The sequence below is a fragment of the Saccopteryx bilineata genome, chromosome 2, assembly GCF_036850765.1.
Source record: "Saccopteryx bilineata isolate mSacBil1 chromosome 2, mSacBil1_pri_phased_curated, whole genome shotgun sequence".
NCBI lineage: Eukaryota > Metazoa > Chordata > Mammalia > Chiroptera > Emballonuridae > Saccopteryx > Saccopteryx bilineata.
The window spans coordinates 358,958,065-358,984,159 of record NC_089491.1 but is presented as its reverse complement, the minus strand read 5'-3'; the positions used below and the strand labels follow the sequence as shown (position 1 = coordinate 358,984,159).

General features: G+C 41.0%; 3 protein-coding genes and 1 non-coding gene across 4 annotated transcripts in view; 3 read left to right on the top strand and 1 right to left on the bottom strand.

Moving 5' to 3' along the window:
• Positions 1-26,095, top strand: part of RAP1GAP2 (RAP1 GTPase activating protein 2) — a 490,286-nt gene that overhangs the window by 461,024 nt on the left and 3,167 nt on the right. The gene's annotated exons all lie outside the window — the stretch shown is intronic.
• Positions 421-16,336, top strand: ASPA (aspartoacylase). The gene is made up of 6 exons (XM_066255346.1): positions 421-807; positions 4,440-4,635; positions 6,111-6,204; positions 8,401-8,508; positions 10,378-10,487; positions 15,545-16,336. The coding sequence occupies exons 1-6, from the start codon at positions 572-574 to the stop codon at positions 15,740-15,742; spliced, it is 942 nt and encodes a 313-aa protein (XP_066111443.1). The 5' UTR covers positions 421-571; the 3' UTR covers positions 15,743-16,336.
• Positions 3,155-3,286, top strand: LOC136327481 (small nucleolar RNA SNORA5). Its single transcript, XR_010729687.1, has one exon. It is a non-coding gene; the product is annotated as a small nucleolar RNA SNORA5 (small nucleolar RNA).
• The window catches only part of TRPV3 (transient receptor potential cation channel subfamily V member 3), a 32,890-nt gene continuing 30,947 nt past the window's right edge, over positions 24,153-26,095 (bottom strand). Inside the window, exons 16-18 of the mRNA XM_066263025.1 lie at positions 25,737-25,849; positions 24,607-24,686; positions 24,153-24,431 (exon numbers count right to left, since the gene is read on the bottom strand). Coding sequence (XP_066119122.1) covers positions 24,334-24,431; positions 24,607-24,686; positions 25,737-25,849 — 291 coding nt within the window. The 3' untranslated portion in view covers positions 24,153-24,333. The remainder of the gene's footprint in view (positions 24,432-24,606; positions 24,687-25,736; positions 25,850-26,095) is intronic.

The following is a 26,095-nucleotide window of genomic DNA, read 5'->3' as shown; positions in this document are numbered from 1 at the left end:
GACGAGTTTCAAATGCCCTCAGATGAAAAAAAACAAACGAACACCTGAACTCATTTCAGAGGAGAAATATTTTTAAATACAAGTGGAAATGATAAATATTGAATAATAATATACATCTCATGGGCCACTTTTTTATTTTTGAGGAATAGAAAAGTATAAACTTTTTAATACTACAAATAGTCATGGAAGCACCAATAGATGGCATTCTAACTGAAGAGAAAATGCAATTTTTGTATTAGTATGAGATGCTAATTTATTACTGCATTTAGATCTACCAACCATTTGAGGGAGTTAGAAGTTAAAGTAAGCAGTTGTAACTCTAGTTGATCTCTGCATATTTTGATCCAAATATGGTAAAGGGCAGGACTAAAGAAGGGAGTGTCCCTATAATAAACAGGGCTCCGAACTCGCTACAGAAAACTAAAATAAACTCCGCTCAAGAGAACTCTGCACTTTGCACTTGGTTAAAGTCTCATTTAGACTTACATTTCTAAGCTTTTCTTAAGAAATTGAGTTTTCTTTGATCTCCTCTCCTCTGATTTGCAGAAATCAGATAAAATTACTTGATAAAATGACTTCTTGTCATGTTGTTGGAGATCCCATAAAAAAGGTTGCTATCTTCGGAGGAACTCATGGGAATGAGCTAACAGGAGTATTTCTAGTTAAGCATTGGCTAGAGAATGGCACTGAGATTCAGAGAACAGGGCTGGAGGTAAAACCGTTTATCACCAACCCAAGAGCAGTGAAGAAGTGTACCAGATACATTGACTGTGACCTGAATCGAGTTTTTGATCCTGCAAATCTTGGGTAAGACTATATTTTGTGTTATGTGCATACATGTACATGTGTGTGTGTGCATGTGTGTAAAAAGTGGTATGTGTGGGAAATAACACATATATGTATATGCATGTGCTATTATGTCTGTACGTATAGTTGCTATTGTGAAGAAGTTCACTTTCACTTTTAGTAACACTCCATTATGAATTGCTTAGTTCTCTAAACTGGGCATTCATATGCTCTTTTATTCAATATAAGCCTTTTAGAGCATTTGGTCACTATACTTGGATATCCATGTATTTGTTAGCTTTCTAAGCAATTTACTACTATGTTTATATGCAACTATATTTATGGTAGTGCATAAAGTTCTAATTTTTAAAAGCGTTATGTTTTGATTGATATTTATTTAATGAAAGTATCCAATCCTAACACTCTAGGTATGTTCTGATTAATTTTTTTGCCTCTGTTTACATCATTATAGCTACTACTATAGATATGTAAGTTTCTAAGTATTTTCTTTTTACCACTTCCTTCTTCCATTTATCTAAGAATATTATTAAACACCTACTCTACACAGAGCACTGTACTAGGTACTGTGGAAGTACAAAGCTATGTGCAAAAAATGGTTTCTACCGTAAGGAGTGAGCTAGTAGCTATGATCTAAATGCGGACAAGGACAATTAACACAGTACTGCTTTATGTGCTCATTTCCTAAAACAGGCTGATTTGAGTTTATAGTTACTTAAATATAATCTTGCCACAGATCAAAAGATAGTTACTACTTTTAGTACAAATATGCCTCACTTTATAGGATAGATTTTTTACCAGGGCAATTATACATAGTCATATTTTGTGTATCAAATCATATTTTTACTAGCATAAATTATAATCTCAAAAATGCTTTGTCTTCATGACCAAGGTTATGTCAACACAATTAAACTTTTATCTGTTCACCTAAAATAGCTATTAACTAACTCATTGTGAGTTAAGACTTTGTTGAAGAATAACTCTTATAGATGACATGTTAACTTCCCAAATAATTCTAAAATGGACTAGGGCAGTGGTCCCCAACCCCCAGGCCATGGACCGGTACCAGTCCGTGGGCCATTTGGTACCAGTCCACAGAGAAAGAATAAATAACTTACATTATTTCCATTTTATTTATATTTATATTTAAGTCTGAACGATGTTTTATTTTTAAAAAATGACCAGATTCCCTCTGTTACATCTGTCTAAGACAGGGGTCCCCAAACTACGGCCCGCGGGCCACATGTGGCCCCCTGAGGCCATTCATCTGGCCCCCGCAGCACTTCCGGAAGGGGCACCTCTTTCATTGGTGGTCAGTGAGAGGAGCACATTGACCATCTCATTAGCCAAAAGCAGGCCCATAGTTCCCATTGAAATACTGGTCAGCTTGTTGATTTAAATTTATTGATACTTGTTTTTTATTTTAAATATTGTATTTGTTCCAGTTTTGTTTTTTTACTTTAAAATAAGATATGAGCAGTGTGCATAGGGATTTGTTCATTTTTTTTTATAGTCTGGCCTTCCAATGGTCTGAGGGACAGTGAACTGGCCCCCTGTGTAAAAAGTTTGGGGACCTCTGGTCTAAGACTTGACGCTTGTCTCAGTCACGTGGTACATTTATTCATCCCACCCTAAAGGCGGGTCTGTGAAAATATTTTCTGACATTAAACCAGTCTGTGGCCCAAAAAAGGTTGGGGACCACTGGACTAGGGTGAGTTTTCTTGTTATGACCGCTCAATAACATGCATTTTAATGAAAGCAGTCTCTTAAACTAAATTCACCTTCTACTGCTTACATTTTAACACTATCCAGAAGCTAGACAGTTCTCTCTCAGGGTGGTTATAGAAACTTACAAGATAGATAAATTACCTTCTCCTGCTCTTCCTCTCCAGAATTACTTTTCCTGTGTTCTCCATCTCAGTGATGACACCATTACCCACCTAATCCTCATCTTAGAACCTTCCTTGCTCCTCATCACCCCACATCTAGTGCATCACTAAGTTTTGAATATTTTTCAAATTCAATCTTCCTCTCCATTTTCACAACCTTAGTTCATTTCTTTGGGCAGTTGGAGTCGCCTCCAGAAGCATCTTTCTGCATCCGGCCTTACTCCGGTCCTTCCTGCCATGGAGTCTCTATGGTAGCAGCCATAAGGGTCATCCTAACATGCTGATCTTATCATGCCTCTCCCTTGCTGAAAATTCTTCAAAAATCTCTTAGCCAGAATAGGTTTAAGTAACTTAGTATAGCCAATGCACCCTTTAGGATCTTCTCCTCCTCTTCTTTCAACTTCATCCTTTGGATGCTTCCTTAGAACTTGGAATGAGAACTCGAAGTGTCCGTTATCTTTTTAAGACTTCAAGCCTTCCCTGCTCCCCCCATAGCAGGGGCTGGCCCAGATGGCTGCTACAGCAAGCTCCACCGCTCATGGGCTCTGGGTTCCTGCCCTGGGACCTGGGGATAAGTTTAGCTGTGGACATGGAAAGAAAAAAAAAGACTTCAAGCCTTGACTCTGAGCAACTGGGTGGCTAGTCATTTACTTATATGCGGGAGAATTGGAAGCAAATCATTTGCAAGTAAGAAGACCTAATAGAGCTGTTACATGAATTAACTTTTAAAATGCTTATATGTTCATAAGCATAATATATTTGGTTACATATAATGGAAACCAGAAGACAGTAACTTAAAAACTAAGGTTTTCTTCCTCACAAATAATAAATCCAGAGATGCAGTTGCTCAATAATATCAATGCCACAGGCTTCTTCCTTCTTCCCACTGCACCATCCTTAGCATGCAGCTCTTGTCCTCATAGTTTTTGCTTCCTACTCATTAAACAGCTGCTCCATCTTCTTGATTACATTCCAGGCAGTAATTATCCAGGTGCAAATAGTCAGGAAATAGAAATATGTAGATGGAAGTATAGAGAAATAGTTGAATGGTTTAATGAGGAAGAATAAATTTAAATCATCATCATATATAGTAAGAAAAAATATATATCCTAACCCTTGCCAGAAGGGGGGAGGGGCCTGGTAGAGACTCATTTCAAAATTCAATAAAAACTGTTAAACCTTTATCCAAGAAAAAGATATGCATACACATGCAAAGTTTTTGCATTTTCTAAGGGTTTGTAGACTTATATTTGGATGACTAGAGGCTCCTGGACCTGAGTTAAGAATCCTTAATTAGAACATTATCTAATCTTTGATATGAATACTATCTAATCTTAACTGTTTTTATGCACTGAAATTTACACTAGAGGGAAAAAAATTGCATTTGATTGTCTAGTTCTATAATAGCTCAGTGCACATAACTACTAAGAAACCATTGATTAAATCAGTGGGTAAATTTTGTTCGAAGTTAAGTCAAATGGTAAATCTGTTTGAAATGCCCATCCTTTGACAGCCACATAAATGAAATATTATTTGCAAGCATGCCAATGCAACATCACATAGAATCAAATGAAGGGAAAAAACGTAATTTTTCATTTGTAAAGTTGTCAAATAAGTTTCCCCTCCTTCACAGTTTTTTCATATTAAAGGTTTGGCAACTGGTTCCTTGGACATTGTGTTCTTATTATATATTTGTGTTATATTAGCCACAAATATTGTTCATCTTTTTCTTTCTGCTAATAACAGCAAAAAAATGTCAGAGGATTTGCCATATGAAGTGAGAAGGGCTCAAGAAATAAATCAAGTATTTGGTCCAAAACTCAGTAAAGATTCCTATGATGTTATTTTTGACCTTCACAATACTACTTCTAACATGGGGTGCACTCTTATTCTTGAAGATTCCAGGAATGACTTTTTAATTCAGATGTTTCATTATATTAAGGTAATGTCAATGTTATTAATTTACAAGTTAGCATAAGACCTGTACTTTTAAGTCAATTGTAGATCTAAACTAACCAGAAAAGTATCAGGAGGGTGAGTCTCAGAAAGATGGGGAAGTGGGAGGAACATCAGAATGGAGGCTGTGGTGACAGGCAGGAGAAAAGGGAGAAGAAATGAGTAAAATAATAAATATAGTGAAAAAAATAATAAAACATTTGTAGATTCTTGTGTCTAAAAATTATAAATCTTTAATCCAGACATTTACCAAACCATAGGCTCTTTGGTAAAACTAATACCAAATTTAAAATGGTGTGCTTGAAGTTGTTCAATTACAGCTTTAGGAAGCTCAAGAAATAGTCATTTAATGTTGACTATAGATCAATGATAAAGAGACTGACTCTCTTTAGGCCTGTCCTTCTCTCCACTTGACTCAGCCACCCCAGCACACAACTGTTCTTTCAGTACCTCATACAGCTAATCATTTCAAGGCTCAGAAATCCACAAAATGAAAAATTCAGCTATCCAGTGCATATAGCTAGAGAAAACTTGCTAGAAAATAACAACCAAGAAAAAACACAAGTAATGCTCTGTATGGTTATTATTGTATAACAAATATCTTTATATCCAGAGAGCTAGCGTGATTTAGTGAAAAGAGTCTGACCCATGTAACCAGGAAAACCTGGGTTCAAATCCCGACTTTCTCATTCACTAACCTTGGACGGATAGATACTCAACTCCCAAAATCTTGCTTTCCTCATTTTATAAAGTTGACATAGTAACAACATTTACGAATAAGGCTGTTAAGAGCCTTAAATCAGATAAAGTTTTTAAAGCATTTAGCCTAATACCCACCCAGCAGACAATAAAGATTAACTATTATTTTAGTTTCCTTTGAGTTTTTCACAATAACTAGATAGTTCTGGTAGGAGATCATAATGTAGCTATTCCTTGTTGCTCATTGAAGGAGAGTTGAATGCTTGGGTTGCCAGGCATGGAAGCGGCATGGCTGGCATTGTTATCAAAACTGAGAGGCTTGTCTTAAAATCTCATTGAGATAAGTGGAGGTGGGAGGAGTTACCCAGAATCCTACTGAGACTTGTACCACAGGAGTAGACACAGAATTCTTTCAGAGCAATACTAAGACAAATAGTAAGTGTAACCAGTGATGAAACAAGAAATAACCAAATCCATTCCAAAGGAAAATTTATTTCATATTCTTTAATCTTAGTTCTTGAGAATTTATGTTTTACCTAGAAAGCTATGTACAATTTGATTTTATATGTAATTTTTATATTTTCTCAAGCTTTAATAACAACATTGAATTTTAGAGTATGTTTCATAAAAGCTGTCTTACTAAGTTACCTACTTAGTTTATTATATAGTAAAACAAATTGAAGGCTTTATTGACTCTCTTGCAGCAAAGAGAACAAAGCATATGGTTGCTATAATGAGAAAGATATTTTCAATTCATTTCAGACTTCTTTGGCTCCATTACCCTGCTATGTTTATCTTATTGAACATCCTTCCCTCAAATATGCAACCACTCGTTCAATAGCCAAGTATCCTGTTGGTAAGTCATATTTTCTATAGTCAAAACTAAATAAAATAAGTCCTAGATGAAACGCTGAGAAAATTAATTTTTTAAGAATATTTATAGCTACCTTGCTCATCACTGTGGCTCAAGTAATAAGCAAACCTACTCCAGGTAAGCTCAAACTATATAAAATATTCTCAGTTTCGTTGAGCAGCTTTCTGCATTCCACGAGAGAACCAATGAGCCAAAGGAACTTGAATCTTTTATAATGTACAATAAACATGCCTGCCTTTTGCTCCAAGGAAGACATCATTCTTATCTTTCAGTGCTATTCACTATACAAACATCTTGAGTAATGATTTGGAATCAAAGCAGTCAGTGGCTTGCTGGCAAGATGTGAAGAAACACAAAAGATCCATGGAAAATCTTCTCCTAACATCCCTATTAGCCCTTTCTTTGCACTAGAGTCTCCCATAAACTCTTACCCATTCTCTTGTTTGCTCTGTCAGTTACTGGGCTGTGAAATCACCTTTGCTTTCTGGAATTTCCACTGTGCAAGTATGCCTTCCCATACACCTTCTCACACAAATAGTCTCTTTTTTCTACATTCTGTCTCTTTCCTAAGTGACCTATTAGCATAATTACTGGCAGACTATATTATAATCATTAAAATTGCTGTCACAAATTAAAATCTTTTCTGTTAGATTTCAGATGGTTTTTAAAGAGCAATTTACTTTAAAAACAAATTGTCAAGCCTGACCAGGCGGTAGCACAGTGGATAGAGCATCAGACTGGGATGAGGAGGACCCAAGTTCAAAATGCTGAGGTCGCCAGCTTGAGTGCAGGTTCATCTGGTTTGAATGAGATTCATCAGCTTGAGCCCAAGGTCGCTGGCTTGAGCAAGGGGTCACTCGCTCTGCTGTGCCTGCTCCCTCCCCGTCAAGGCACATATGAGAAAACAATCAATGAACAACTAAGGTGCCACAACAAAGAATTGATGCTTCTCCTCTCTCTCCCTTCCTGTCTGTCTGTTCCTATCTGTCTCTTTCTCTGTCTCTGTCACACACAAAAAAATTGTCAAACAATGTAAACAAATTTAAAAGTATCTTGTATATATATTTTTTTTAATTCAGGGAGAGGAGGGGAGGCAGAGAAACAGACTCCTGCATGTGGTCCGACCAAGACCCACCCACAAGCCCAATTGGGGGCGATGCTCTGCCCATCTGGCGTATTCCTCCATTACTCAGCAACTGAGCTCTTAGGCCTAAATCGGAGGTCACAGAGCCATCCTCTGTACCTGGGGCCAACTGGCTCAATCTAGCTATGGCAGGAAGAGAAGAGAGAGTGAGAGAGAGACGAGAAAGGGAGAAGTGGTGAAGCAGATGGGCACTTCTCCTGTGTGCCCTGACTGGGAATCAAACCTGGAACATCCACATGCCAGGCTAACACTCTACCACTTAGCCAACCAACCAGGGCCAGTTATTGATACTTTTGTGGTGCATAATCAAAGCCTCAGCTGGAGCAAGCTAGATCTCCAAGTCTAGATAATTATTTAAAATAAACCAAATGCTACAATAAGGGATGGAGGTCCTGTTTCTCTGTGCCAGCAAGTAAAGTGTATGATTTCCAAACGTTGAAAAAGCAATCTTGGTCCATGATGTTTGCGGGGCAATTCTGCTCTTAGCAATAACACATACTTATTGACATGCTTGTCAGCTTTTCATTTTGCAGTATATATTTGTCTATGCCTTTTACCATATTATGATCTTTTAATTTTTGGCAATATTGACAGCTCTTTGATTTTTCTATGTTCTCCCAATTTTTATTCACTGGCCATATAACTTGCACATGTAAGTATTCAGCTTTATTTTTGCCCAACATTACATCTCAAATATTTTTAATGATGCTAAGTGGGTTTTTTTTGTCAATTTTTTATTTATTTATTCATTTTAGAGAGGAGAGGGAGAAACAGAGAGAGGAGAGACAGAGAGAGAGAAGGGGGGAGGAGCTGGAAGCATCAACTCCTGTATGTGCCTTGAGCAGGCAAGCCCAGGGTTTCGAACCGGCAACCTCAGCATTTTCAGGTTGACGCTTTATCCACTGCGCCACCACAGGTCAGGCTTTTTTGTCAATTTTTAATGATGGGATTTTAGATCTTGATATATTAAAATGCTTAATTTTATAATACATTCTAATACTTATATAAATGACCATCTTTCATTCTGTACCTAGGTATAGAAGTAGGCCCCCAGCCTCAAGGGGTTCTGAGAGCTGATATTTTGGACCTAATGAGAAAAATGATTAAATATGCTCTTGATTTTATACATAACTTCAATGAAGGTAAGTAATAGGTGTGAGTTGTTATCTTAATTGTTAGTGTGTGTGCATGTGTGTGTGAATATATCAGAAAAGGGAGATGAGATGAGCACACATCATGACTAAACACTGAAATAGCAATTGTAACCTTGGTCAAAATTGCCATGCTCAGGATATCAGGTGCTTTATTTTCTTTTTCATTTCATTCACGTCATCCATTCCTCTATGAACAGAGTAGACACAGTCAAGAAAAGCAGCTACCAGTTAAAGCTCTCCAAATAAAGTCCTCATTTTTCTATTATCCTCCATTTTAAAAAACAAATATTTACTAAGAAATACAAATTTCCAATAAACATATAAAAATATGTCCAATATCACTAGTAATTAGAGAAATGCAAATTAAAATGAGAAACCACTTTCTCCTGTTAGTGTAGGAAGATATAAAACCTGATTATATTATGTTGGTGAAGGTATAGGAAAGGGGGAGGGTAAAGACACACTAGAGAATAATTTTACAGTATCCACTTCTGAAAATGCACAAATCTTATGACCCAGTAATTCCACATCTCACAGAAACACAAGCATATGCACACCCAATGTGTCATAGACAAGGGTGGTTACCACAGCATTGTCTGTGACAACAAAGTAGTAGAAAAGCCTGCATATCCATTGACTGGTAAACAGTTAAACTAACATGGGAAGTCTTTGAAATACATTGTTAATTAAAGAAAGCAAAATGAAAACCAACACATGCAGTATACCAATTTCTTAAAAATAATAACAATAATAATAATAAACACTTATTAGATGATACACATGTAGATATGTTAGTGTACAGGAAAATTCTAGAAAATTGCCAAACAAAGCAGTGATTATTGGGGAGGGGAGGGAAAAAGAAACAGGTTAAATTTGTTTTAATTGTTTTCAAGAAGAATGATGTATTTGTGTATTGTGTGTAATTAAGAAATAATGTAATTGGTACAATAGATATATGAAACTCTATTATCTGCTCATTTGTTTGGTAAATCTAAAAATGCAAAAAAATAGTCTTTAATTATTAAAAAGATACATTTACTTTAAATTTCATTAATTAGGACAAAAGTAAAATAAAAAAGACATCCTATGTAAATAATTATTCCAATAGGCTGAGTTCAAATTGTTGTTGGGGAATGGGCCGTTATAGTGACAAAGCTGGTGAGTAGTTCAGGGCCGTGCAGAGTACAATTCCCCAACCTCAGATTGTTCACCTTCTGCAAGCACAGAATTATTTCTGTCCTTGGAAATCCTTTGACTCCAAAGTCAGCTTTTCACCACCTTTGTCTGGGGACAGGTTAATACTGTCTAATAGGCCTGGTATTGGGCAGGTCACCACTTAGTCACAAGAAACCCTTCAAAAAGTAAGTGTGGGACTATAATATGTTAAGAAATGATATACCCAAGTAGAAGGCCACAGACCTGAGTGGAAAAACATGGTTTTCACATCATAGTCCGTAGATTGCTCCCACAGCGGTCGGGATCTAGTCGTTGTTCTAGTAGCTCCAGAGCAGCCAGCCCCTACACACTCTAAACCAGAGCAGTTCTTCTATCTGTTTTAATGCTCTTCCCTGTAACATTTCTTTTAAGCAAAGGATTCTGTAATCCAGATTTTTTAAACGAGTTTAGACTATCAGCTTGGTGGTTTTTACCTAACATGGAAAGAGCACCGTTAGTGTTGTTTATGAACATCCTTAACCAAAATAATGTCTTCTCCTTGTCTTTTCTTTTTATTTCTCAGTTACAGTTGACATTCAGTTCTCAACTTTACGATGGCTTCACTTTTTGTTTCTGTTCTTCCTTTAAAATATGAACTTCCTTTTTTTCAGATGCTATTTATACATATTGTTTTTGCCATAGGAAAAGAATTTCCTCCTTGTGCTATTGAAGTCTATAAAATAATGGAGAAAGTTGATTATCCCAGAAATGAAAATGGAGAAATCGCTGCTATTATCCACCCTAATCTGCAGGTAACATTTGCTGTTCCTTTAAAATACTCTTCCTTTGAGTAGAATTTTATAGTTCATAGAGCATTTTCCAGACACGGGCTCATTTGCTGTATGCTCAAACACCCTGCTGTGTAGGAAGGTGAGCAGACCTTCACTCAATAAATATATATATTTTAAGTGTATCCTGTGCTGGCTGTAGGAATACATCACTGAACATGGTCTATGCTCTTGTAGAAGTCATAGTCTAGATATACTAACATCTAAAGTATACTTTTAAAATGAAGATAAGCAAATGCTATATGAGAATAATCAGACAGGGAAGGGTGGTCAGACAAGGGCTCTCGGAGAAGGTAAAATTTCCACCCAAGGGCAATGGGTAGGAATTACTATGTTTATTTTAACAAAAGAAAACAGAGGCTGAGAAATTAGATCCTTCCCAGAAGTAATGTTCTCTGCGGTTCACCACATCGCCGCCACCGCCCTGTGATCACCTCAGAGAGCAAAACTATCAAAACTTCTCTCTTTGGAATGTTTTCTGCCACCATCTCTTGACTCTCCTCAGGTCCCCCATTTCTGCTTCTTGTCAGGTTTGATCAATGATAGCATAGTGAAGGTGTGTGTGTGGGGGGGGAGGCTCTTGGGAGAGTGTAGGAGGTTTGGATCTGCAGGAGGAGCAGATTCCAAAAATCAAAAACATCTGTTCCCACTGAGAGTACCTTCCACACCCTCAGACTGCAGAGATGGGAGAGACCTGGGGGATGACCTGATCATCCTGGGCTTTCAACCCTGGCCACACATTGCCTAGAGAGCCCTTTAAAAAATAACAATGCCTGGACCCCACTGTGAGATAATCTGATCTTTTGGCCAGGTAATTAGTGTGGAAAACCAGAAATCCAGCTCAAATGCCTATTTAATGGCCCTAAGAATATCTTTCAGACTTAGAACTAAATGAAGTAGCCTGCCAAAAAATACAGACTAGTGGAGCAAATCCTACTGTGTGCCTTAGGGGACACAAGGGAAAACCTGAAGAAGGAGATTTAAGCAGTATTTGAAAAGAAAGATAAAGATTGGGGGTGAGGGAGAGGCAGAAAGTACTATGGGTTACAAAATAGCAAGAACAATAAACAGAGGCCAAGGTGATGATGTCATCACAGCTACTACACAGGATTCTTTTGTGTGTGTGTGTGACAGGGACAGAGAGACACAGAGAGAGGGACAGATAGGGACAGACAGGAGGGGAGAGAGATGAGAAGCATCAATTCTTTGCGGTGGCACCCTAGTTGTTCATTGATTGCTTTCTCATATGTGCCTTGACCGGGGGGCTACAGCAGACCGAGTGACTCCTTGCTCAAGCCAGCAACCTTGGACTCAAGCTGGTGAACCTTGCTCAAACCAGATGAGCCCACACTCAAGCCGGCGACCTCAGAGTTTCGAACCTGGGTCCTCCGTGTCCCAGTCCAATGCTCTACCCACTGTGCCAACGCCTGATCAGGCTACACAGCATTTTTTAAGTTTTCTATTCCTCAGGGATCCTGAGAAGCACAAAAATCATCCTCGGGAAGCAGAGAAGTGAGATTAATGAGATCAGTAACAAACAAGGCTAGTGGTAGTCTTGAAAATCAGAAAGGATAGTTTTGATTTGCTAGGCAATAATAAACTGCTCAGTGTTCTACAGGAGGGATTGGTTGGTTAGTTATTTCAATAAATAATTGAAATATTTCAGGTCCAGCCTGTTCTGGGCCTTGAGATTCAAAATAAACAAGGTTCCTCACAGAGCTTCCATACTAATAGAGGGGGAATGAAGAAGTAAGCAACACCTAACTGGATCATTTCAAATTGTAATAAGTGCTATAAAAAATGAAATAGAGTAATAAAATGAAGGTTAACAAAGGGTTCCTATTCACTGGAGTGGTCAGGAAAAGCCATCCCTGAGATGAAGGCATTGAGGCTGGAACCTGGAAGATAGCTTTGTGGAAAACAAGTGCAAAGGCCCTGAGGCCTGAAGGGACTTGAAGTGTAGGGGAACAGCAACAACCTGTGTCAATGGAGATAATGGAGTGAATAGAGGGGGATAGTACACCCTGGAGCCAGAGACACAGGGACACAGGCAGGGACCTGGTTACAAATTCAGATTTTATTCTAAGAATGGTGGCTCTCTCTCTTGTTTTTTTTTCTGAAGTTAGAAGCAGGGAGGCAAGCAGGGAAGCAATCAGACAGACTACCACATGTGCCCAGTAGGGATCCACCCAGCATGACCACTAAGGGGCGATGCTCTGCCCATCTAGGGTGTTGCTTGGTTGTGGCCGGAGCCATTCTAATGCCTGAGGCAGAGGCCATGGAGCCATCCTGAGCGCCCAGGCCAACTTTGCTCCAGTGTAGCCTTGGCTGCAGGAGGAGAAGAGAGAGACAGAGAGGAAGGAGAGGGGGAAGGGCTGAGAGGCAGATGGGCGCTTCTCCTGTGTGCCCTGACTGAGAATTGAACCTGGGACTTCCACATGCATGGCATAGCTGACACTCTACCCCTGAGCCAACTGGCCAGGGCTAAGAATGATGGTTCTTAATCAAGGATGTTCACTGGAATGGGGAACATCGCCCCGAATAGCTGCAGCCTATCAGAAAAGCGCTACAACAGTGCTTTTCAAGCTCAGCCTGCAGGAGAACCACCTGGGGAGCTTTTGAAATTCTGATCCCTAGGCCCCCAAAGTTTCTGATTTAATTCATCAAGGCAGAGACAGGAAATCAATAAGGCTCACCGGCTGATTTTGCTGTGGTTCAGGTCTGGGCAGCAGCACACTAGTGGGATCTCTGCAGGGGGCTTGCCCGCACTGTGTTGAGAGGCCCCTTCAGTTGTTCTGGGCCCCTCTGACTGACGGCCGCTGGTCCAGAGCAGTAGTTCTCAGCCACGCAGTCCTGCTGTCCCCTAGAATCACCTGCAGGCTTTAAAAAGTAAACAAAAATAGTAAATTGTGGTGGTAGCCAGAGGGAAATGGAGGTAGGGGCAAGGTGGAGGGGGGCAGAGGCAGGGAAATGGGGGTGGCAAGGAACTTTTCTTGGGGCGATGGGCACAAGATGCAGTGTGCAGAGAAAATTTTATTGAGTTGTATACTTGAAACCTGTATGGTTTTGCAAACCAATATCATTCCAATAAATTCAATTTTAAAAAAGAAATTAAAAAGTAAAAGAAAGATATGGAGGTACCCTGAGTTAGAGCAGATGAGTAAAATGGGCCAGGTGGAGAGCAGCTCTGAAGGCAGAGTCAACAGGATATGTTGACTGCCTGATCAGGAAGAGTGGGGAATGCAGGACAACTCCCGGGATTCCAGCCTGAGCAACAAGAAATCTTGGCCCTCCACTTCCTCGAGAATATTATTTAACCCACTGTACCTCAGTTTCCTCATCTCTAAGACAGTGATGTAATACCGCCTGTGTCATAGAGTGACTTGTTTTGAGGATTAAATCAGCAAGTATGTGTACACAGATCAGAATGGTATCTGATACCAAATAAGCCCTCAATAAACATAAACGGTTACTATCAAGAGGAAAGAAAGAAAGAGAGAAAGAAGAAAGAAAGAAAGAAAGAAAGAAAGAAAGAAAGAAAGAAAGAAAGAAAGAGAAAAAGAAGAGAAGAGAAGAAAAGAAAGGGAAGGGAAGAGAAGGGAGGGAGGGAGGGAGGGAGGGAGGGGGGGGAGGGAGGGAGGAAGGGAGGGAGAGGAAGGAAGGAAGGAAGGAAGGAAGGAAGGAAGGAAGGAAGGAAGGAAGGAAGGAAGGAAGGAAGGAAGGAAAAAAGAAAGGGAAGGAAGAAAGGGAAGGAAGAAAGAAAGGAAAAAAGAAAGGGAAGGAAAGAGGGAAGGAAGAAAAGGAAGGAAAGAGGGAAGGAAGAAAGAAAAGATGACCTATAAGTGAGTAGCCTGAAGGAATTGGGGGAAGTTTGTGATAGAATTATGTATCTTGATTACACAGCTATATGGTTATATGACTCTATGCTGTGCACTTGTCAAAACTTATAGAACTTCCACCAAAAAAAATGAATTTTTCTGTATATAAATTTAAAAATTGATGCCTGAGCCCCACTCTTGAGACTCTGGTTTGACATGTCCTAGATGGGGCCAGTCCCTCCACGGTATTTTTTAAGCATCCTAGGAAATGACGACAAGCAGCCAGGGCTGAGAAAACTGTTGTAAGACAGCGCCTCTCAAACGTCAATGTTGTGCATGTGAATCTCTGGGGGGTTGTTAACAGGAAGATCTTGATTTAGTAGGTGTGAGTGAGAAACAAAACTCTGCTTTTCTAACAGAGTCTCATGCTGCTGTTGCTGCTTCTGGGAAGTGTTTTAAATGCTGACTCTCAGGCCTCTACCTCAGACCTGTACAATCAGAACATGCATTTTAACAAAATCCTTATGTGATTCTCAATCATATCCAAGTTTGAGAAGATCTGCTCTAGGCTCCCTGTGGTGTGACAACATTGGTGTTTGAGGGTGCAAATTTCCAAATTGCTGGTATGGGACCTTTCGACTAATTCACTTGTTATCTATAATGTGGCGGCAGGTATGGAAAACACCCATTTTATCTTAGACTCTTTCCAGACCGCCCCACCTCTCACCAGTCCCCATCAGAATAGATCTCCTTGTACATAGGCACAACATTACTTGTTTTTATATTCCCAACAGGGATGTCTTGCATACAGAAGACTCTTAATGGATAGTCCCTAAATTTGCTGAACAGAATTTAACTTCAGCCGGCAAGAGTCAGAGAATACTCTGAGGGACACATGCATTAAATTTTGCCTTTTAATATTACAAATCTTTTTGGCAACATTCAAGGCAAACTCAATATTGAAGCAAACTCTAATTACATGTGTCCATTATAAACATTAAAAGGGAAACTCTTAAAACGGCTGCCAAATCACTACTCAGTCTAAGTTTAGTTAAATCACTCAGGCCTCTCACCTTATCTCTCAAGTACCTCTTTAAAAGAATCAAGTGCTATAATGTTTTAGTTGTCTACAGCTTCACATAAAAGTTCTGAACTAGGAGAAAAATTGAATGTAATTTATGTATTTTAATTGTTTCCTGGGAGGATCAAGACTGGAAACCATTGTGCCCTGAAGATCCTGTGTTTTTAACTCTTGATGGAAAGACTATTCCATTGGGTGGTGACTGTACTGTGTACCCGGTCTTCGTAAATGAGGCCGCATATTATGAGAAGAAAGAAGCTTTTGCAAAGACGACTAAGCTAACACTCAATGCAAAAAGTATTTGCTCCTCTTTACATTAGAAATCACTTCTTTGTTATACAGTATCTTGAAAAACTCTACTAGTTTGTAAGCCCCCGAAGGGCAGGATTGTGCTTTAGTTAATGTGTTTTATTCACATCCCAAGATCTAGTTTGGTGCCTTGCACAGAGTGGCCATTGAAGCAAAATCTTGAATGAATTGATAAATAAATTAATGATTATCTTTTAAAGGTATTTATTGTATACATAGCTTACCCAAAGAAGTGTATTTCTTATTTCTGTATAGTTTTTTATAAATCATATTTTGATAGTTTAACATTCTTAATAAAGTTTTTAAATTCAAATTTTTAAATTGAAATAGATATTAGATACAAAAAGTTATTAACTTGAGCATAGAATTAAATGTATGTTTTCATGTAATGTATGATGCTACTAGAAGCCAACAGTGCAGATTTACTATCTTTAACTTTTCCACATTTGAATGAATAATACTATATTGAGTATACAGCTTATGAACTTTAGCAAGAGTTGTGATAGCCATAAGAGATTTTTAAATGTTCTTCTGAAGATGAAATGTGAACAAGAAATGACAGATGATTGTAAAGTTGACTCTATGAATAAATAAAAAAATTCTGAATGGTCCTTTGTCCACAGACAGTGAGCCACACAAGACATCGCTGCCCTGTGAGTCCACGGGTTCTGCCCTGACCTCAGAGCACTGACAGCCTCTTTCCGATGTCTCACATGCCCCTGAGACACTGAGGTTCCTTTCCAATTTGGGAAAGTTGGAAGAAGCACATTCCCCACAGTTATCACTTCTTTTGAAAGAACACACTTGCCCTCATTTGCAACCAACCTATGAGGAAGTCTTTGCATTTTCACAGCATAGGCAGTGAAGACGGAAATAGCTGAGAAGAGTGTCCACTAGTGGAAGTAGGCCCAGACCCATGTCTCTGGTTCTTGTGGCTGAAAAAGAAGCCACATGCTGAACCTGACAAGCTCAGGGAAAGCCTGCATGGTGGCCTTGCAGACTCAGAGACCTAAAGGAGCCACACAGGATGGTCTGAAATTAAAACTTTCTAACTAAAAGCAGTTCATGGTGGATAGTCATGTCATAGGGGAGGCATTTTTCACTAACAAAGGTCTGTGCTTACCTTAATCAAGCCTGTCTGTTGTCTTTTGCATCTACAATAACGTACCTGGTAGCAGGCCTTGTAATCTTCTTTGTCTGATTCCTCTCTTCAAAGGCCCTCGAGCTGAAATGCTGCCTCCCTCCTTCGCCAGCCCCTGCAAGGGCCTCCCCTCTCTCCTCCCTTAGTCACAGCAGCCAAGAAAAGAGCATTTTTAGCTCATAATTTGGACCCCAAGGAACCTATGTTTACGGTTTCAAATGCATTTACCAAAAGCATACTAGTATCATGTGGCGCATATATATACATTTTCATTCTCCAAGAGCAAATTCTATTAAGCTAATTTCATTCTATATTTAACGTTTTATAGAACACAAACTGTTTTTAATTTTTTCAGCATTTATTTTTGTACCTTAACAAAATCATTTTCACTGAACTAAATTCTCTTTCTTCTGAATTTGTTAGTAAAACTTTCATTGGCCTATCATTTTTTCTACATAACATTATAGTTTTACCAAGCTTCCTTCTCCCACTACAGATGCTTTTTTGTGTTTTATGTCTGAGTCCAAGTTTTCTGGGTCAATTTTTTTCTGGTATAAACTTTAGCAAAAATACCCTATTCTTCCATCATATTTTAGTTACTTAGAAAATTTACAAGATTCAATGTAAGCCTCTGTGGTTTCAGTTTTTGTATTGATTATTTCTCTCAAGATAATATTCTCTGACTCAATGGTTATATTGTACTTTTTAGAGTTTCTAATTAGATGTGATTTTTTTTTTCAAAAAATCTTTAACATATTGCTGTGTGGCTTTACTCACTTTTAGTTTTATTCTACTTTTGGTTATTTCTAATTGTACAGACTGTTTTCTCATTTATAAAATGGAGATGGTCATCATATCATTGTGCCCCTCTTACGGGATCATTGTGAAGAATAAGTGAGCTAATGCATATAAGCACTTAGCGCAGTGCCTAGCACAGAACAGCACATTATTCAAGTTCAAATATCGAAGACAAAAGGCCCTTTATGACCTGCCCCTCCTTCCCCCACAGTCTCTCCAGAATTATCTCCTTTCAGGTCCTCTCTGTTCTGGTCTGCTTTGTGTCATTTAGTTTTCTATTCCTTTACACAAACTGATCCTTCCACCTCAAATATTTTTCCTCCTTCCTCCAACTCTCCCCTACTCAGACCTCATGCTAGATAATTCTTATTTTTCCTTTAAAATGCAACTCAACTCTCATTTCATCCATAAAGCCTTCTTGGCTTGCCCCTTTGCCCCTCTCTGCTTCCATCCCATCTCGAGAATATTACCAGTGTCTTTTCCGGTGTGTTCTTTCCAGTAACTGCCCAATAAAGTTTAGTTGGACAAATGAGTGCGCTCAAGCATTCCTTCTCTACTTGGAAAGTCTTCGTGTCACACCAATGTCTCTGCATTCTCTTTGCCTTCTTTTGTTCTTTCCCAGTCACTTCTGGAGCATTCCCATCTCCCAAGTAAAATTCACTACATCCCACACTCTTCAGATTGTTACTTTGTCTTGAAGAATGGCAGAGGAGAAAATATATCCTTTTAAGCCTGCAACCCCATGCAAAAACAGAGACTCATTTATAGTCAATAATGCCCCTGTATCAACACTTTCAGTGGCCTCCCTAACTCTCAATATGAAATTTCAAAGCCTCACTACAGCAGGACAATTCCTAAGTGTTCTGGCCTCTGCCCACCTCCCCAGTTTGATTTCACATCACTTGCCTCCTTGCTCAGAGCAATTTGGCCACACAGACTTCTGCATCCTCAGCTGCACTGAGCACCCTACTGTCCTGAGGTCTTCGCCCACATTGTTTTCTCTTCTTGAAACCCTATCCCACCCCCACACTCTCTTTATCTGGATGACACTTATTCTTAAATGTGACTCAGGCCGGGCTAGACAACTCTGTTATACTAGCTCACTGGCAGTACTAGACTAGCAAATGTCAGTGGTTCAGGGTGTCTGACCCTCTAGACTTCAGAGAACCTGGATCCTTGGCCCCCAAAAAGAGTGTTTTAACCTTTACCTGTCATTTTCTCTCTCTATAGGTCTCAATTTCTCCACTCACTAAATGGGGATTTAATACTCATCAAATGTACAAAACTGTATTATTGAGATAACCAATATGAATGAGTTTTATAAATGGAAATCATACAACATCCAAAGCTTTAAAATATCGAAAAATACCTTTGGAAGGGAATTTTCCACAATATTAAGAGCCATAAAACTGCTCACTAATCATTGATTTAGGCATCACACTTTTGGAATATACCCTGTAACAAGAGTTTCCACACTTTTCTTTTATCAGTCCATCCAGAATGTTCCCGTAGATGGCACATTCCATTCCTAGATTATTGCTAAAGCCTACTTGATCTAGGATGTGGCTTATGAACAATCCTCATTTCTTGCCACTAAAGAAGACACATCCCATATCCCATTGAAGGATGTTATTCTGGGAATCATTTAAATTAAGTAAATAATTCACCAAGTGCAGCATATCACTTATTAATAACATGTTTGGAAGTTCTGCAACCTATCAAGACGCAGCAACAATGTCTTGGCATTTAAAAACTGCCATTTTTTATGAAATAACTTAAAAGAATGAAAAAGTACATTTATTTATGAGTTGGGTAATAATGATGGTAATAACATCAGCTCTTTTATATCCATCCCTTCACTGCCTCCTCACAAAGGTCCTGTGAGGTAGAAAGAAATGATTTCTACTTTCTGGTCTCCAGGTGGAGCCATGAAAGTAAGTTGAGAGCCAGTGAGGGAGCTTGCAGGGCATGACAGGTAGTGCACAGCTAGAGGGTCAGACACTCTGAACCACTAACATTTGCTGGCTGTGATTCCTTGGGTATGTCATTCAACTCCCTAAGTCTCATTTTACTCATCTCCTTCCAGAGTTGTGGTTTCTGTGGGGTACTAGAGGTAAATGCACTTTGAGAGGTAAACACTGTACAAAGTCAACATGTTCCATTGTGCAGGCTCTGTCCCTGAGCTGGAACCGATAATAATGCTTCAGGTCCAGGAAGTGGCCCTCCCTTTATCCAGTCATATACTATAACACTCTAGGATTTCTGGTAGGTCTTTATGTTGGCACCCTTAAAACAAGAATAAAAACACAATTATAACAAGGAAAAATAAATATTTATTAGAAATCATAAAAGCATTTCTTCAATGGCACCAAAATGTCCTTACTCTATTTATGACTACGTTTTTTAACATCGAGTTTCACATACACACACAATACTAAGAACAAGTATGTAAATTAGAAGTTACAAGAATAAGTCACATTCAATGAGACCAAGATGGCAATTCTACATTTGGAGCCAAGATCACATCAAAACATGTCACTTAATGCAGAAATCAGGCCCTGGCCGGTTGGCTCAGTGGTAGAGCGTCGGCCTAGCGTGCAGAAGTCCCGGGTTCGATTCCCGGCCAGGGCACACAGGAGAAGCGCCCATCTGCTTCTCCACCCCTCCCCCTCTCCTTCCTCTCTGTCTCTCTCTTCCCCTCCTGCAGCCGAGGCTCCAGGCGCTAGAGTGGCTCTGGTCGCAACAGAGCGACGCCCTGGAGGGGCAAAGCATCGCCCCCTGGTGGGCAGAGCATTGCTCCTGGTGGGCGTGCCGGGTGGATCCCCGGTCGGGCGCATGTGGGAGTCTGTCTGACTGTCTCTCCCCATTTCCAGCTTCAGAAAAAAATACAAAAAAATAAAAAAATAAAAATAAAATTTAAAAAATGCAGAAATCAGGTATGGCATACAGGTCAGGATGACAGCCCATTTGCCTGGGTCCTGCCTAAAGCAGGAAGACATGGTTCACCAGGCCTTGAGGAAGGAAAGGAACGTCAATAATACTGGGCTCCTCAGGCAGGAGCCTTCTAAGAGCTTAATGACTTCACAGTACAACCTTGCACACCTTCTCCCACATCCTGGGGAGGAGGGTAAGCACCATTGTTATTCCAAACAGCTACATTACACAAGGTCTAGAATAGTGGTTTCTTCCTGAGGCAGAGTATAGCTAAAGGAAAATTTCCAGCCAAAACCATTATCTGAGCAAGAGAGATTCCATCCCTGGAAAATGCCTTCCCCTTACAGTTCTGAAATGTAAATTATGGAATTTTAAGATGTCCTGATATTGGCCCTGGCTGGTTGGCTCAGTGGTAGAGTGTCATTCCGGTGTGTGGATGTCCTGAGTTCGATTCCTGGTCAGGGCACATAGGAGAAGCGACCATCTGCTTCTCTACCCCTCCCCCTCCTCCTTTTCTCTCTCTTTCTCTTCCCCTCCCATAGCCATGGCTGATTGATGATTCAAGCTCATTGGCCCCAGGCACTGAGGAATGCTCCATGGAGCCTCTGCCTCAGGTGCTAAAAAATGCTCAGTTGCAAGCATGGCCCCAGATGGGCAGAGCATCAGCCCCAGACAGGGGTTGCCAGGTGGATCCCAGTTGGGGCGCATGCAGGAGTCTGTCTCTCTATCTCCTCTCCTCTCACTTAGGAAAAAAAAGATGTCCTGAAATGCCCATGGATTTAGTGTGGTCTGATGTGTGGGTGTGTATGTGTGTGTGTGTGTGTGTGTGGTGTGTGTGTGTGTGTGTGTGTGGTTTTATGCACACGTTTGAGTTTTAAACCTGTCATGAGATCACAGAGATGATGTAGACCAGTGGTAGTCAAGCTGGTCCCTACCGCCCACTAGTGGGCATTCCAGCTTTCATGGTGGGCCATAGTGAAGCAACCAATGTATAAATAGAAAGATAGATTTAACTATAGTAAGTTGTTTTATAAAGATTTATTCTGCCAAACTTAGCAAAAATCTGACATAAAGTACTTGGTAAGTAATTATTATTATATGCTTTAACTTACATATAATAACTTGCATGTAACTCTGCTTTATAAATTTTATAAAGTAAAGTTACTTCCCTACTTTATAAATCACCATTACTGTGATTACTGTGGAACCAGTGGGCGGTTAGAAAATTTTACTACTAACAGAGATACAAAAGTGGGCGTTAGGTATAAAAAGGTTGACTACCCCTGATGTAGACCATCAACATGAATCATCTGAGCAAAAAGCTATAGCTCCCAACATATGCCACAATAGCAGACTCAAATTTACCATATAACTTCTTTAAAAAAAATAGTGCAGGAGGATATCTGTGGTCCAGGAATCAGAACACTCCAGCTTCGACATCTCTGATAAGATTTCCTGCGTGACTTCGAACAACTCCACTTTCCTTTCTGAGATGTAAAATAAGGGACCTTGTCTTTTTACATTGATGCTCTTTGGCTCACTGCTTCCCTTTGCCCTGGTAAAGCTATCTAGGCTCAGCCAGTTTAGGTTGAGAGCCTTTCGGGGATGAATATCCAGTACAGAGAACAGTACTGCCAACAGATTCCATCCAGATCCACAGAGCAAAGCTCTCCATACATAGAAGACAAAGATCCTATTACCGATTTCTATTTGCCTAACTTCCCAGCTTTTGTTCAAGCAAGAGAAGGAAATGGCTTTACCCATTCATATATGAGTCAAAGCCATTCTGGAATTCTCAGCTTCGTGGTGTAGAGCATGGCGCCATGGATCTAAATGGCTGCCCTTCAAACCAAGACATCTATCTGTTCTGGATATAAGTAGGCAACACCAGATACAGGATGCTGATCTGCAGGCTAAAGGAGCATAAAGCTCATCTGACTGTGATCTTTAACAACATCCCTAATCTTTAACAACATCTCAACCAGCTTCTGCTTAAACATCTCCAATGTCTAGACAGTGGCTGGACTGAATTGAACCAAAATCTCTCTCTTGAAATTTCCAACTGCTGGAACCTGTCTGCTTCTTCTGTCTCCATGACAGTCCCCCCAGATCTCCCCTTTTCTAGAGGACATGCCTAGTCCCTGCTCCCCTTGCTCACACCCGAGCTTGGTCTGGCCACCCCACTGAGAGCGCTGGTTGGCTCCTGAGTCAGCTGGAAGTGCAGGGGTTGGTGCAGATGGTGCAGTTCTCAGGTGGCATTCTTGACCCATCCCATCTCTCCCTGACCTGGCCCATTGGGGGCACCAAGGCCAAGTTTCAACTGGCCCAGGAAAGCTGGCACACAGAACAGCCCACAGCGAAGACACGGGCCCAGAGTGACTGCTTGGCTTGCACTCCTCAGTTTGCCGAAGTCAAGTTAACTAGCCAATTTCCAAGTTGTCTAAAGGCCAAATTCATTTCTGTGCCCTTTCAAATTAAAATGCATAGTTAATATCTTTATAATTCCACATGAATCCTCTCACCAGAGAACAAAGGCAGAGTGGCTCTGCTCGTTGTGCAGGCTCCAGGAATCTGGGACACTTCTCCCATCTTTCCTCTGCTTCTGTCCCCAAATGGACTCTGTGTAATTTCAGGGGGAGAAAAATCAGAGGACGAAGATCGAATAATAAGTGATTCATCCTGACAAATGCTCCTTTCTCACACACCTTTTCCTCAGCTCCCAAATTCACAGTTAACAAAAATATTTAATACCAGAGCAATTCAGGTATTTTGTTCAGTTCTCGCGATAAACGTTAGCGTATAGTCACCTCTGAGATTTAAGACCGTATAAATAGAGCAGCTGCTGTCTGTGCTTCAGACGAAACTGGATCCCCAGCTGGGAGGCAGACACAGCTGCAGGGCCAGGACAAGGAAGAGAGCCAAAGCTCTTTCACCCAGATCACAGCCACCAGAGAGGCCTTGCCTGGCAGTTATATAGGGACTTTTGTGTGTGTTTAAAAAAAAGAGGGTGGGGGAAAGCTTTTTGTTTTTGCTCTGACCACCCTGCGGCCTGGTACATAATACTTACATCCAGTCCTAAACCCTACAGTCTACTCAACTTTTAAAATCATGTACTTCATCTGAAGTAATTTTCATTGAAAACTGAAATGTCCTTTCTCTATTGAAAATAAAAACCCAGTGTTAATTACACTACTAAAAAAGGTCTCTCACTATGAGACAGTTTGAGCCTTGGGGTGCCGAGGGGCACTTATTCCAAGGGGTAGTTTCCTGTTCCCAGAAGGTTCTGAAAGAGCATTTCCATAACTCACTCTCCTCCTCCCCCAGGATAGTGGACTTAGCTCAGTCTCCTGTATGTTCCGGGATGGGTTCCAGCATCGGAGGCTATCATGGAGATATTGGCAGTAAGAAATTCTGTCCCTTGGGCCCCCGCCCCTTCTCTAGCACTCCTCTTCCCAGCCACGTGGACCTGTTCACCGGTTGGTGGACCCGGGGACTCGACCCAGGATTTCAGAGACCCCAGGCTCAGGACTGCTGGCCATAGGTTTACACAAACTCTCAGCTAAGTAACAAAATCCAGGGTGTTCCCCACTCAGAAAAACTGACAACTGCTCCTCAGGCCCCCGCTCAGCCTGGGGGTGGTCCGACGCTCTGCAGAGCCCTCAGCACACAGTCCGGGGCTCAGCCTGCAGCACTGGACGGCGACGCTCACACCAGCTCCAGATAGTGCTTCTATACTGAAGTTTCCGGGAATTCATCTATTTCATCAAACGCATTGAGGGTGGTTTTGCTGTTGTTCCTGGAGGAATCTTGGATTTTGTTCGAATCCGCTTTTAAAAAAAACACACACACACACACTATTTTAGAAATACAGCAGTCTGCAAAGTGTGTTAATTCAACCCTCCCATTTTACAGATGGGGAAAATCGGGGCCCTCAGACTCAGTTTGCCCAAGATCGCATGGTCAGACAGGAATGCTTGGCGCACTTCCTGACAGGAACGGTACCTGTCCGTTTCACAGGCCCCGGATCTTCGTTGAGGAAGGAGACGTGTGTTTTCCATTCAGTCCACTTCACCTCATTGATCCTGTGAGTGTGAGAATCATTCTATTTCACAGCTGCACCTCATTAAATGCAAACGATAGCATGGCATTTGGGGTATCTGAGACAGCTCCCCTTCTGTCTGTCCCAGGGATCAGGGTTTGAAACTGGCTCAAGTCCCCACTTTCCCAGGCCTCCAGGACTCAGTCTCCTCCCAGTGTGTGGAACCCCAAAACTCAGAGAGCTCTAATGGGGATACCTTCAGAAAGCAGCAGTGTGCCTGACTGGTGAGAGGCAGTTCTGGGGGTGGAAGTGGGGAGAAAGGGGAGAGAATGGAATGGTGTAAGGGTGTGTGGATTAAACGCATAGATAGCTAACTGGGCTTAAGACTGCATTAAAAGGTGGTTAGGATTCAAACCCCAAAAGAGCAGGCAGTGTCTACGGTGTTAGAGTGCAACTGGAAATGATGGCTTGACTAGTGTTCACATTCAGAGACCATCTCTGAGTGAACATGTCAGAATTAGAGACATTTGTCAGGGTAACAATTATAGTTGGAAATGATGGTTCAGAGAAGTGGGTTAAGGAAGGTAGTCTGTAGGGTCAGGCAGTCAGGTTGGGGTCAGAAGAAATGGACTTAGCAGGAAAGATGAGCATGACATTGTGCAAGTACTTTTTCAAAATCAAAAAGCTTGATGTCTATGAAAAGCAGCTGTCCCACTTTCCATTGCCAATGACAAAATGAGCCTCGGCCCCGTGGCGTCACTGAACCCACATGAGGTAGACAGGAGGAAAAAGAGTGCCAGGCTGGACACTCTTTCCTAAACCAGATACTGGAAAGGGAGAGGCTGTAGAGGCCCCTCCAAACTGGCAGAGAGGGGCCCACGGCAGCACAGTCCCCTGTCCTCTCCCTTCTGCCGCTCGGGAAGCCTTGCCCCTGGGCCAGCGACCCTGGAGGAGTACATTTCAGTTTCTGAAGAGTCTCGAACAGACCATGACTGTGGGCCACAAGGGGCAGGACCGTTTCTCTAGCATCCACCGACCGGGCTCTCCGGGCCCACCCAAAGACTACCGCCCTACGGCCCTTCCTCCTCATTACCGCAGACACAGCCGGACATCTCCCTCCGCTACTTTACACAGCTCTCCCGTCCGGAACCTGCTCCTCAGCCATTCTGGCAACATTTTCTCAAACTCCAAGATCGTCCTGGCTCTCTGGGGATAGAAACCAACCTAAGCATGGCGCTGAGGAGCCAGCCCAGGAGCACAGCTCCTGTGACCATGCACAGACCTGCTTGGATACCACCTGCACACACACACAAACACATACACACACATACACAAAGAACACAGGCATGAGCACATGCACGTGCCACCAAACAGCCCACTCCATTCCCGCTGGAAGCTTAATGCATAGATCCTGCGGGTTCAGCTAATCTACAGAATTCAAAAGTGGAAAAC

Excerpts from the sequence above, each read along its gene's own strand:
- ASPA (XM_066255346.1), top strand. The coding sequence starts at position 572 with ATGACTTCTTGTCATGTTGTTGGAGATCCCATAAAAAAGGTTGCTATC. Across the intron at positions 6,205-8,400 it reads AATAGCCAAGTATCCTGTTG|GTATAGAAGTAGGCCCCCAG; the intron begins GTAAGTCATATT and ends TTCTGTACCTAG. Across the intron at positions 8,509-10,377 it reads TATACATAACTTCAATGAAG|GAAAAGAATTTCCTCCTTGT; the intron begins GTAAGTAATAGG and ends TTTTTGCCATAG.